The 13,941-nt window shown below is 45.3% G+C and overlaps 1 protein-coding gene across 1 annotated transcript; it reads left to right on the top strand.

Annotated features, from left to right (window-relative positions):
* Positions 1 to 1,590: 1,590 nt before the first annotated feature.
* Positions 1,591 to 13,607, top strand: minar1 (membrane integral NOTCH2 associated receptor 1; the record flags this gene model as incomplete). Its single annotated transcript, XM_080843362.1, has 3 exons — positions 1,591 to 3,840; positions 7,965 to 8,216; positions 12,481 to 13,607. The coding sequence occupies 3 exons, from the start codon at positions 1,591 to 1,593 to the stop codon at positions 12,676 to 12,678; spliced, it is 2,700 nt and encodes an 899-aa protein (XP_080699488.1). The 3' UTR covers positions 12,679 to 13,607.
* Between the last annotated feature and the right edge of the window lie 334 nt (positions 13,608 to 13,941).

Here is a 13,941-nt window from a genome sequence, read left to right on the forward strand (position 1 = left end):
AGAAGAGATCATTAAATATTCCTTGTTTAAACATTAAACGTTACCTCTTGTGACAACTGCAATTTTTGTGTTGCCTGATGCCCATCTTAAATTATACATCAAATAATACATTTAGATTATAATGTACCTTTTTAAAAGCTCAAGTATTTTTTCAAATAGCTGTTTTGTTGCTCTGCATGATAAGGTGTACTGGAATATGACAAATATCTTGTCACTGTCAGTTGTCTGATACTCATATTGCAAGGGCAAGCGCATACAGATAAAGTACATGGGTTTCTCCAACTAGAGAACACTATAGGTTACTATAGGTTACTATCGGACAGTCCATAGTTTCTTTGTGTTTTTATGCCCTAGTGATGTTCTGCCATTAACAACAACAAATATTTAGACACATGCACCTCCATGCACGGCGAATGCAGGTCAATCGTAGCCGGTCATGCACATAGGACATAATGCAACCTATTCTTACCAGTCCTTTTTGCATTTTGCTTTCTTTAGATCTTCCTGCTTTAAATAAAGCGCGTTGCGCAATACTTTTCATGCCCATACATACGTCCGTTAAAGAAGTCAATCGGAATGATCGAATGTCCCATCATACTGCAAGAAACAACCACCAGGAGAGTAAAGGTAGTTGGGTGGAGACGAACAGTTTAGATGGAGATTATGATTTTCAGTATCCCTTTCGTGTCCCTGCAGTTGATGCTAAGGTGTAATTACGTCATTCTAGGTGGAAACAAAGCAGCCGACGGTTGTTCAGCACCACAGATGCTTCAGACAGCGGACAGTTCGTTCCCACACCGAGAGTCAATTCGAGGCAAAAGAACACAAGGGAATAAACCAAACCATCCGGGCTTTTTCTTTTTTTAATATGGTGATAAACGGATAAAGGATGATCTATTTCTCACGCCGCGCGCGGGCTATGGTATGCCTATGGAGTATTTTTCTCTGGAAGAACGCGTGCATTAACTTTATTATCGCATTTTTTTAGTTTCGAGACCACTGCCTAGTTTTCTCCTAGTCTTCATACGAACAACAAATGGAACTGTGGATTGGGTTAGTGTGCTTGTATCCTTTTAATCTGAAAGAGAAATGTGTTGGTATGTCCAACCCACCGTTGCAGATTATTGGCAATTACGTTTAGAGTTCGTGTTTTTTTCGATGTATTGATTTGTGCCCATGTATAAGGGTCTGTATCATCAGAGACATTTCTAAAAAGAAAACGAATACAGATTGTTGGCTATCATTTACGTTCACATTATGGTCTTGATTCCATCTGTAGGATTATAACATGTGTAAATATCTGCCTTTCCTGTATGCTTGATAATAATGTAACAATGTTAAAATGTAAATATAATTATTTTTGTATCTGTAACTACCATAGAAGTAAAACCAATGACAGTGTTTGTACTATTTTATTTGAGATGATGGCTGCATGGACAGTGTGACTATGCATTAACATTATTAATCTAATAACACCAGTAACCGTAAAAGTGGTGGATTTGAGGACATGAAGCCACTAATCCCAGTTCTCTTTCCTATAGGGCTTTGTTTTCCTTTTAAGATAAGAATCGGAGCTCAGTAAGATCAGCCATGGATGCCGTACCGGAGTATTCGCTTTTTCTAGTGAGGATTTTGGAGGAGCTGGACACCAAGTACACCAGTGTATCTTACCAGGATCTCTGTAAGTCTCTATGTGCTCGATTTGACCTGGTCCACCTTGCCAAGCTGCGGAGTCTGCTGTTCTACACAGCCTGCCTGGACCCAAGTTTCCCTGCCACTTTGTTTCGAGACAAGATGCGATGCTCAGTGGAAGATCATCAGTCCAAAAAGCTTATGGTGGCCGCTGACATTGTCACCATGTTTAACCTGATTCAGATGAATGGGGGCATTGCTAAAGACAAGTTGCCCATGGGACGCAGGCCAAAAGTCCATAAGAATCAGTCCTTCGAGTCTTGCCGCTCCGATACCGAGGTCTACAAGTATGCTGACCACGACAAAACGTACGAGTTCTTGGACGTCAGAGGTCATCCTATTAGCCGTAACTCCCCCGGCTCGAAATCAGACTGTAACAACTGTCAGCCGTTCATACCGACCTCCGACCCCAACTTCCTCCTGGGAGTCAACAAGGATTTGAAATGTAGAGCAGCCTCATTGGATAAGCTCCAGCACCTTCCCCAGTATTCCAGCGGCAGCCCTCCTCCATGTGAAATGCAGAGCACATATTTCCCAATGGATATAGACAGTGAGTCAACGACAGACCAGGACTCCCTGCAAATGAACACGGGGAGAAAGGAAGTGTTCATATCCAACGCCGAGCCGTTCACGGTGCACTCGTGCGTGCAAAAAAGGAACATTTTCAAGGAGGACTTTCACAACATGGTGGCCTTTTCACCCCACGTGATTAAAAACGAGGTGAGGAGGGCGGGCCTCAAACCCCACCGAGAACACCACAGCAGGGACTACCACAAGCCCCCCACCTTCTTCAACCACAGCTTCGAACTGCCGTACAGCAACCCCTACTTTGAGCCGGTCAGCTCCCCGGCTCCAGAGAAGAAGAGGGTGAAGCACGAGAGCCTGGACGACTTGCAGGCGTCCACGTACTTTGGGCCGACCACGGTCTCGGAGTGCGTGAACACAAAGCGAACCGCGGCGGGGAGGCAGGGCAGGCAGCCCCCCCACTGGCCGGTCAAGAGCCTCAGTCTGAACACTGAGGAGGGGCCTGATTTCGAGAGGTCTTTTCTGGGCAGCAAGCAGCCAAAAGACAATCATCGTCATAACATCAACAGCATAGACAATGACCATAAACCATATCAGTGTGCCAAAGAGAAGTCCACTGCCTCACCTTTAGGATTTCCAAAGAAGTCTAATGGACCTAAAACAAAGGACATGGCCTCCATGGCTTGTGTCCCAAATGGGGATAAAAGAGATGGTGTGAAAAGGCACAAAGACAAAAGTGTAAACTGTGCGTCTTTTCAAGCTGGTAATATCGATAGCGGATTAAGTGTTGGGACACAAACGGAACAATCTGAGCAAAGAAAGCTTAAGGACTATTCGAGCCACTGCAAATATGTTGACAGGCAGTCATTCAAGCACTCTGACGAGGATTCTGAGATTGTCAGTGATGACATCAGTGACATTTTCCGCTTTCTGGATGACATGAGTGTGTGTGAATCCCTGAGTATGGTTCAGTCGTCGTGCTACAACAGCAATGGTTCCCTCTCTCAGGTGACCAAGTCTGATGGGGACAGCTCGCCTGAGCGGAACACCATAAAGCTGGCCAAGTCAGGGCTGAAACTGGACCGCTTGTTCCAGTCGCTGGAGAGCTCGGACGACGAGCTCAAGGCTAGCGTGTGCAAACTGGTTCTCCGGATCGGGGAGATCGAGAAGAAGCTGGAGTCCCTCTCCGGGGTGCGCGGAGAGGTCTCGCAGGTCCTCTCCAAGCTGACCAAGCTAGACAAGAAGATCCAAGAGCCCGATGCTAACGGGAAGCCAGGTGAGTCGGGCCAGGCGGACCAGATGCACCTGGACGCCAACCTGTCACCGCACGTGTTCCAGTGCCACACCACCGGGCACAACGTGAAGGTGGACAGTAACCAGGAGTGGTGCTGCTCCGACGCCAGCGGCAGTGACAGCCTGAGGGTGAAGGCGCTGAAAAAGAGCCTATTCACCCGCCGGTCCTCACGCTCCCTGAACGAGGAGAACAGCGCCACCGAGTCCAAAGTGGCCAGCATCACTAACTCCCCCCGGGACTGGAGGACTGTGTCATACTCCAGCCACCCCGGGGAGGAAGGGAAGGAGAAGGACAGAGAGAGCAAGGACAGACACCGAAAAGCCAAAGAGGTGAGAGAACCCTTGTCCATAATGTTCTTATTAAAGACAATCACAGCAATCGCACGAAGACGTGTGTACTTCAGTTTGCCGAAGTGTTAATTGTATTTGTGTAATTCAAATTTGTCTACACTGAGGTATTTATATTACATGAATAACGACATGTCAGCCATTAGGCCTTACTGTCACGCAAGAGCACCACTAAGGATAGTAAGAGACAATAGCAGCGTGCAAAGAGAGTAAGCAGTTGTACCGAGTTATCAGCAACACATGAAAAATTCCCTCAGATCTACTGAGATTATTCCGTGCCGTTCCCCTCCTGCTAGCTGCGAGACTCACAACAGGCGCGGGGCACAGAGGAGCTGGGCTTGTTTGGATGCGATAGCTGGGTCACAGGCGTCATGTGGTGGAAGGAATTCAAGAAGCTGTTCTCACACCAGCTTGCGCAGAAATGAGACAGATTTCGTCTGAGCGGGAGGAATGAAGAGAGATGTAATGCCGTTAAAATCAGCTTCAGGCTTGATGCCCATGGAGGACACAGGTTCGATTCCGGCCTGATGTCATTACTCCTGTCCACTCCTCACCTCTTCACCCTCTCATTTCCTGTCCCACTCTTAACTTACAATTAAAGGCATAAAAAAGCCAATAACAAATCTTAAAAAAAAAAAAAAATCAGCCTCAGAACAGGTGCAGTATTCTGCAAGAGCTTTCATCAGCTTTCAGAACCCAGGGGCTTATTTCAATCTCCCTCAGATCAACATCCCTCTACATTCATCACTTTGAACAATGAGGCGTTAAGGTGTTGTTTGTACAAAATACATATAGTAGGTGACACAAAAAACATCTGTTGTGTTGTTGTTTGTTGTGTAATACACAATTACTCCAGTTTCAGCCAGCATCTGTGTAGGCTCTATACATTTCAACTAACTCGTCATCCGTGTTCAATATTTCAACTAAATGGTAAAGGCTGTCTTCCAGTCTGATCTTTTCCTTCTGCTCCGGGTTCACCCTGAAAGAGCACGCCGTTCAACAGTGTCCCTTATGGCAGGAAGCACACTACTTCAAGTCTTTGTTTCATGCCAGCAGTCCCAGGGATGCCAAATGTAGATTCTACTAATTCATAAAGGTGTCCTGATCCAACCTGTCACACAGCCCCCATCCCTAGCTTCAGAAGCACCGGGCAACAAGCGTCGGGGGGGGGGGGGGGGGGGACAGTAGCCGTGAAGGCCAGCTCATTTCAAATGAATGGCATGTTGGCTTTATTCTTGTCACTCACTCTCCCTCAGGTTTTTGCTGACTGTCAGCCCGCCAAGCACCCCCCCCTCCGGCCCCTCTGGCCAGCCCTTGATCCCCTTCTCCCCTGGCAGGAGCCTGACTGAGGATCCTGGGAGGAGGACCACCACGCCCTCATTATTATGCCATCAGTATCCATCACTGTCAGTGTGCTGCATTTAAACATGCCAGGGAAGCATCACATGAAGAAAATAGTCCCCCTGGTCTGGGAGTTCATCTCTCCCTGCTTTATAGGGTTGGCGCTTAGCCCAGGAGGAAGGCAGCAATGTGTCCCTCAGTGGCAGAGCTGCCAGTCATTTGGGGGAGCTTTTTCCCTCCTCTCGAGTAGTTATGAGGGCTGGTTTCCTTATGAAATGCCACCTATGGGACACACTACTGTGCCCCCACAACAGTGATAAACTCCTAACTAAGTTATACAACATCATTTAACCAGCCCACTGAGCTAGCCTCAAAGCCTCAAGGCAAATCTGTTGCATGATTCACCGCCTTTCGATTTAGGAGAGATGAGCCTTTCAGAGAGAGGAGTGAAAGTTGCTCTGGGGGATCATCTGAGTCTCCACCTTGCACAGATGAAGGTCAAGATGAGGAGTGCAGATGGCACTCTAAGAGAGCACACTAAGTCCAGAGAAAAAAAAAGCCGCTTCCCCTTCCCCTACCCCTCTGTCTTAACGTGAATTGGGACAGCCCTACCCCTCCACATGAACGCGCAAAACGGAGGGGAAGGGGAAAGACGAAGGGGTAGCGGGAGAAATGGGATTCAGCCTAAGTCCAGAGAAAAAAAAGCCCACCACATTCTGTTACCAGCAGCCTCCATCCTCCTTCCTACCTCTCTTGGCCTGACCTCTCATAGCTGTCGCTGACTAGGCAGCGAGGCCTGGCCGAGCTGTCACAGTGCCGTGGGATTGTTTGAGGTGTGATGACATGAGAAGGCTGTCATCCTTTAACTTGGCGCTCTCCACGCCACTCTGTCCTTAGCACATGCTGTTCTCTGGAAATGCCAATGCAAACTGTCCTTCAAGCAGAGCCAGGATTGCTACAGCACCAGGCAAAGCTATGGCAATCAACAGATAAGCCTGATTGGCCAGAGCTTTATTTGGAGCTCGTCCAGTTACACAGGCACCTACATCCTCAAAAGTAAAATCCTGAGCCTTGTTAGTCTATGGGATGCATGTAATTATATGCATGTGCAACTAAATAATGCGATCAGATGTACAAGTACTACAGACCATGTTTAACTGCAGGGGGAAAGAGTGTTTTCACTCTGGCTTTGCTTTGGGTAATTTGGGGTAAACTGCTGCTGAAAAATTCAATTCAATCAAAATGGCATATTTAGCTGTCCATTGCTATGCAAAGCTTCCCTGTGAAGCCACACATCGATTCTGTTCCTCGAACCGAACATCTTTTGAGCAGTGCTGCACCCACATCCCATTATCTGAAGTGAAAAATCACCCCCTCTTCTCAAAGCACTTTGTTTTTGCAGGATTCCAGAGGTGGAATGTGCCTTTACAGTCCAAAGGCTAGGCGTTGCTCATTTGGGAAGCTGGTACTCACCCAAATTACTAGGCAACTTCACAGAGTTAAGAAATCAATAACATCAATGCAGTGTGCTGCGGTGGTGTTTTCTCCCTGCCATTGATCTTTGGCAAGAGAGGGGTAACTATGCATGTTAAAGAATTTGCTAATCCCTGGGTACGTGGGTGTTGCTGGCGTTGCAGGGAGAGTGGCCACAGCCTCGGCTTAGAGCGGAGTCTCATTCTGGTGCTGGCGCTTCTCTGTTCTGGGAGTGTAAACATGCTGTTTTTTTAATTTGCACCTTTGGTTCCAAGAGGTGCTGTTGAAGGACAGAGTGACCTTGCAAAAGACAGATCTGTTATTTCCACCAGAGTGGAATTTGGATCCACAGAGACATGCTTAACTGACACCTGGTGGTGAACTGCCTTTAGTTTACTGTCTATTGTCTCGACCTGATTTACACAACCAAGCCCAGAGTCAGGTCTTCATTATGAATGTTGATGTTGTTTGCGTAGGGTTGGCAGCTTATGCAATACCTCAATTTAGTATTGTAGTGTGGGTTGTCACATAGGCACTGTCGGCATTGTCTCCTTGGATGCCTGTCAGGCTTCATTGTTGTGGCACCAAACAAGAGACTGTGGTGCTAGAATTACCACATGTAACTTATTTTGACTGCTGGCATAATGGATGGTTTGAGGGTTTTACGGCTTCTATGTAAACAAAGACAGATTCTATGTAAATGTAAATGTAGGATGTTCTTGAACAGCAGTGTGCAGCGGGGGCCACAGGACCTTGTCAGCATATCAGACTCAGCTAAAAAACACACAGGCCAGACCAGCTGGGATAACCAGGCTGGGAGATGTGATGCTTACCAGGGAATTAGCATGTTTGCAGAAACTATTTTGGTCTTGTTTTGCACAGCAGAAAGCTTGAGCTCCCTTTACCATCCTAGAACACAATATCTGTGATATTGCTGTATCTGGGGGCTTTTTGCTACCCACGGGGAGAGAGTTGCAAGATGCTTCTCTGGTGATTAAACCCTACACATTGTTTGTAAGGTAAAAAAGAAATCACCCACCCATGGACTGCAAAGAATACAAAAAGACCTTGGGAATAGGCAGTCATAAATTCAAAGGATTCTAACTCAGAATGAAAGTACTGACTGCTGGTTTTTCTTTAAGGCCGTATGATCGGGATTTCACAATCACTTCTGGCAGAGATTTTTCAACCATAATGAACTGTTGCAGACCATGAAACACACCACTGAACCTCACTGAACCCCTACATAATCCCACAAGACACTGATCTGTTCCCCTTTGACCCCCACACAGACGGACCGCCAGTATGAGATTCAATCAGCTCACCGTTCCTCCAAACCTCCAAAAGACTCCTACCTGGTAGAGCAGGTGTTCAGCCCCAACCACTTCTCCCCCTCGGTCAAGTCCCACAAGGGCAGCCCTCTCTACACCGACCTGAGGCTGACCCACCTGTCGGAGGCTAAGCGCTCGCAGCCCTCCTGGACCATAGAGGAGTACAAGCGCAACTCAGGAGAGAAGGGCAAGCTGGCCGCATTAGATCTGCAGGTGAGTACCACCCCCATCTCCCTGTTATCCCCCCTGTTGACCTATACGTATCTGAAATGTAAGTGGAGCAGTTTGATTTAATTTAGATTGGTAGGTCTGACATGACGTCTAGTGATCTGATCTTTAGCAGATTTCTACGCGGCTGAACATTGTGTATTGACACATCCAGATAAGCTCTTGTAAACATGCCCCGGGTTATATCACATTTGAGCAGAACTAGAACCACATTTTATGTGTGTGCTCCTTCTGGTTTTTAACTCTCTCATTACTGACCAAAAACAATATCATATTATGACAACTTTCGCCTGTTTCTGTAATGTCTAGAATCTTATGCTGTTGTTTATCGAGATTACCCTTTGCTATAGGCCTCTGCCCAGGGCTTCTGAAGGTGTGTATGTATAGAAAAGGAGAAGTCCAAATCAGTCGAACAATGGTATATTTATGTCTGAAATGCAAGCCTTTGTTTGTGTTGAGGGGATTTGATGAGGTCATGGAAACAGACCCTCTCCTATGTATATGCCCCAGTCACATCTGTGGGGTCAGTTTTATTCAAAAGGCCAGAGCTTCATTGGCCCTGCAAATTCACTTTCGTATTTTTTGCTGTAACCCGACAATGTGAAAGTTTCAGTGGATTGCAAGAGATTGCGAATGAGCAGACCAATACAACTGTGTCTAGCCCTGAGAAAGAGAGGGACCTGTCAGTCATCAAGGTCTGCCTCAGACAGTGGAGATGTGAGAAGCAGGAAGTCAGACTCAGAAGTGTGTTATAGACTTATGAAGGGAATGAGAGAACCACCAGAGGCTCCACAGTATAAAAGCATCACATACTTGATCTATGCAATTCAGTTGTTATTTTAAAAGATTTTGGACATGCAGAGATTTTTAGCATATTGTGATTTCTTCTTCTCATTTAGCTTACCCAGACTCAGCGCCAGAACAAATCTAATCAGTGGGCATTAAGGTTACCGAACTGCTGTTGGCGAACTTACTCTATAATGTAAATGCTTAATAATACGAGTTTGCGTCAACAACCAACACAACAACCCAGTTCCAATTTCAAAACATGCTGACACACACACACACACACTGCACTGTGCACCCTCACTGCACTTCATGTAGGCTATGTGCAATGCTTCATCTTTCTAGTTGAACCAACTGGACCTTTCTTTTTTAGGAGCATTGTGTGTCTGTGGTCCCAAAATACATTTCTCAGAGTGGAGAATGGAGAAAGGCCAATCGTTCAAGCATATTTTGGAGGCAGTCAGTACTGAACATTCTAACCAAATGAGTGTGGTCCCCCTCAATTGGCTGTGATAGTAGAAGATGTGCTCCCTGAATCTGTAACCTTTGAATCTGTAATCCATCTCTCCAAGCACCAAACCAGGCGTAGTACAATCTGCACTTATAAGAAGATAGATAAAAAATGATTAATAAAATGCAAAATTTGGCCTAACTCATTTTGAGGGGGCATGACACCGTCCTTGAGCGTACCTTTTACGGGACTGAAATAATGAAGGGCTGAGACTTGACCTTATACTATACGGTACTTGGACTTATTTTTATCACTCTTCGAAAATTGAATGATGAAACCAATTGCATAGCAAAGTAGCAATACAAAAATATTCAGTCGTTCCACTGAACACATTTCTACTGTAAGCATTATTAATCTTCTCCCTCTGAGAGCTTATCATGTACGCTGTGATTGCTTTGGCACCGTAGTCACCTCTTGTGTTCAATTTAACACCTGCACTCTTTATATGATCACCAGAAATAGACACCAAGCTGATTGCAATTAATTAGCCTGCAAACCTCTAAATGTGTTTACCTGAAAACAGGAAAGCCTCCCCTGCGCATGCTGCCCTGAATCTCTTATCTTTCTTCTGAAATCGAATACAGACAGGGCGACTGGACGGACTTGAGCCAGTGCATGGCTGCTTTCCTGTTGGCCCTGATGTAGAGGGTGGGTTTATGGCTTCTCTGCATCTCTGGCTGAAACGAAAGGATGTGCTGCATTAGTACAAGGCCGCAGAAATGTGGTGTTTGATAGGTGAAGTGATCTTAATGTGCTCAAAGGCCATGCTTGTTTGCCGCAGCTGTGCCACTTTGCTTTGTTTTCGTGGAGCACAAGGCTTTGAACTTCATAGCAGCTAATGTTGTATTACAGTTTGCATGCACTAACAACCCATATAATCCACACACATTGCGAGGGATGTTTCAAATTCTGACTCTCCCAAATTGAAACCCAAACCAAACCATAGTATTGGGGCTAGTGTTGATGGTCCAACTGCACTTCCTATGTGGCAAACACCTATTTCTATGTTGAAGCAAAAACACGTAGTGTCTAGCTTGTCAAATAATGTCAATGCTGTTCTCTCACGGTCACGAGAATATACACAAAAAAACAAGCTTCAGTTCATCACCATCCAGACAATGGTTCAGCCTCGGAGACACTTGAGGCTCACTTCATAACAGAAATGGCAGGGACATATTCAATATGGAGGGCACTTAATCACTCTCAACCGCATTGATATCTCATTACGATATGATCAACTGTGAGGGTCTCTGAGAGGAGAAAATATAATTGACCTTTGTTCCACATCGCACCAAATCCATAAATTACTGTAATCACAGTGCAGACACACAGTTAATGCCCCCTGCCTGCCCACGGCCATTCCTCATGGTGACAAACACAGGGTTGTTTGGGATATTTATTACGCCTTGGCCTGCAAACATTCTCCTCTTCCTCGTACTGGCATCAAGCCACTATGCTTCAAGCGGGAAAAATGCACGTGTTTAAGGTCAAATCTGGACACAGGAATACTGTGTACTTTTACGGACTTTTACACACACACACACACACACACACACACACACACACACACACACACACACACACACAAAACACCAACTGGAACTGTTATCACTGTTTTACCTTTGCAAATGTATAACCTTGTGCTTGAAGTAGCAGATTTATATTTGAAAGTATTCTTGCAGCATTTCATTATATGAGTGGTGAAATACTGTATTAGCCAAGGACACAACATATTAGTGTTTCTCAGTAACCCAGCAAGGCCCTTTAATGTCCTTGTTCTCAACCCTGTTGTGGCTTAACAGGTCTTAAAAGAGGTTTTTATCTCCACTAAATGCAGAATTTTTTTATTACACCATCAGTGACCATTTTTAACGTCTTGCTTGAAGCCCATTAAGACTGATTCTGCCACCTTGAAATTAAAGTACTATTGATGATATGGGGGAGCTTATTCCAAGGACATACAGGAAGACACCAATTCTGTTCAAAGACATTCGACACTGACAATCAGTGCAGTGACCCCCCCTCCCTCTCAGAATTGCATCTTAGCATGGTGCCCAGAGTCCCTCGGAAGATAATAAATTCAGGCCAAGTGGAAGATTTAGTGTCCGGGCTGCACACGCCTGCCGCTGTCCGTGGGAAATGGACGTCCGCAAGGACATGGCTTATGCTGAAGATCGATGGTGTCTGCAGACCAGTGTTTTCTATACCACAGTTGGTTTTTAGATGATAACACTGGCTCACACCAGCAGGCTAACAGCTGTCAGAAAGCCTCTTGCTGTTCTCTGTGTAAAGCTCCAGAAGCTCATGCGGTTTGCTGTGCCCAACTGACGCATCCCGTCCAGACTCCATCAAAGGACAGACACGCAGAGAATAGTCTTGAAGTCCACACCTCAGTGATTTTGCTGCTGGACTGTCTCTCTCTCTTCCTCTCTGTCTCTCTCTCTTTCTCTCTCTCTCTCTCTATCTATCTCTCTCTCTCTCTCTCTCTCTCTCTCTGAGAATGTATTCCTCTCCCCCTCCCTTGTTTAGGAATGAATCGAATATCAATTAAAATGGCAGTGCGCACTTGCTGAAAATCCCATTCAAGTCAAATGTGTCGCTTCAGCACTCTGTGCTCTGACTATTTTTAGGAGTAGACAAGAGTTCCATTCATCTATGCCCTGTGTCTCATTTCACACTCTGGAACACATCGGTGACGACGGCATACACACACACACACACACACACGCACACACACACACACGCGCACACACACACACACACACACACACACACACACACACACACACACACGCATGCGCACACACACGCGCACACACACGCACACACACGCACACACACACACACACACACACACACACACACACACACACACACACACACACACACACACACACACACACACACACAGTTTCTGCTCACTCAAACCCTGTCTTGCCTCTGCCCCCCCAGACCCAGGAGTCCCTGAATCCCAACAACCTTGAGTACTGGATGGAGGATATCTACACGCCAGGCTATGATTCGCTGCTGAAGCGCAAAGAGGCGGAGTTCAGGAGGGCTAAGGCGTGCAAGATTGGAGCGCTCATTGCAGCCGCCGCCTGCACTGTGATCTTGGTCATAGTCGTCCCCATTTGCACCATGAAGACCTAAGGTTGTGTTGTTCTTTGAGCTAGTCGTGATGTGGGTCTGCAGTGCCAGCTATGTTAGTAATCAGTGGGTATAGAAATGTTGACAGGAATATCTGTACATTTAAATATTATCAGAAGATACATATTTAATGCATTTTTATTTATTGTTATCAATATTTATGGATTATTACTTAGATTATGAACATTTATGTGGTTCAGAGATTGTAAACTTGTTATTTTTTAGGCAAGACTTATTGTACTCTATTGCAGTTAGTATAAAACACATTTTCTTTACAATTATTACAACTAAACTGCACTTAACAGCAGAGGAATGCGTTTTGTTTTTGAAAGCGTAGGATATTTTTATTTTGATATTTCCAAAAGCCTTTTTTTGCTGAGAATTATTTTTGTGAATAAACCTAGAGTGTAATGAAATGGATCAAAAGGTTTTATCTGACAAATCAAGAAAGTTTTACTGGGTTTGTGCAATGCATTTATTTCCATTGTATGTACTGGAGCTAGTACATAGTATATGGCAGGTTTGTAGATCGATAAAGAGATGATCTGAATGTATGGAAAGCCATTGTGTATTATAACAGGGATTTAAAGACATCCCTCATTCTTAACCCACTATTGTAAATGTACTGAAGTGTGTTTCTCTCTCATAATTTATATTGTATTCTTTAATCCAAATAGTTGACAGCACAATGCTGCTTCTCTGCAGCAGGATCATTATTTGCCTAGTTCATTCAAAATCTCTTATAAATACTTGAAACTCTCTACTGTTCTACTCTCCACTGTCACAGCCCACTGGGATGTGGTGTCTTAACTGTGCTGAACGCCTTTTCGGGATATTAAAACAAACAAACAAAAAGAGAAAAACTCTCTGCCACTCTCTCTGCTCCACGATCGTTTATCGTGTAGCCTACTCTGTATGTCGAGGGGCCTTAGCACAGCTGAATGAAAACTGACAATTGGTCAGAAAATGCCAGCTCACTCAATACATATCCCTTGGGCCAGACACTTGCGTGACTGAGTTGGGCACAGACAACGCACACGGCGTAACAGGGATATGTAAAGATTTTAACTGTTAGCTTCATGGAACCGGGTGCCAATCAACAATCCATTCTGCTTTTGGGCACTGAGCGTTACCGTGGGGATGGAATGGGCCAACTGAGGCACAATTGTGTTGTGTTTGTATTTCGACAGCTTGGTTGACCAGTCCAGAATGTTTGTTTGTTGCCTTCAACACAGGAGCTGTGAGCCGTAGCACACTGTAGGATTT

Source organism: Sprattus sprattus (genome assembly GCF_963457725.1).
Source record: "Sprattus sprattus genome assembly, chromosome: 8".
NCBI classification, from domain to species: domain Eukaryota; kingdom Metazoa; phylum Chordata; class Actinopteri; order Clupeiformes; family Clupeidae; genus Sprattus; species Sprattus sprattus.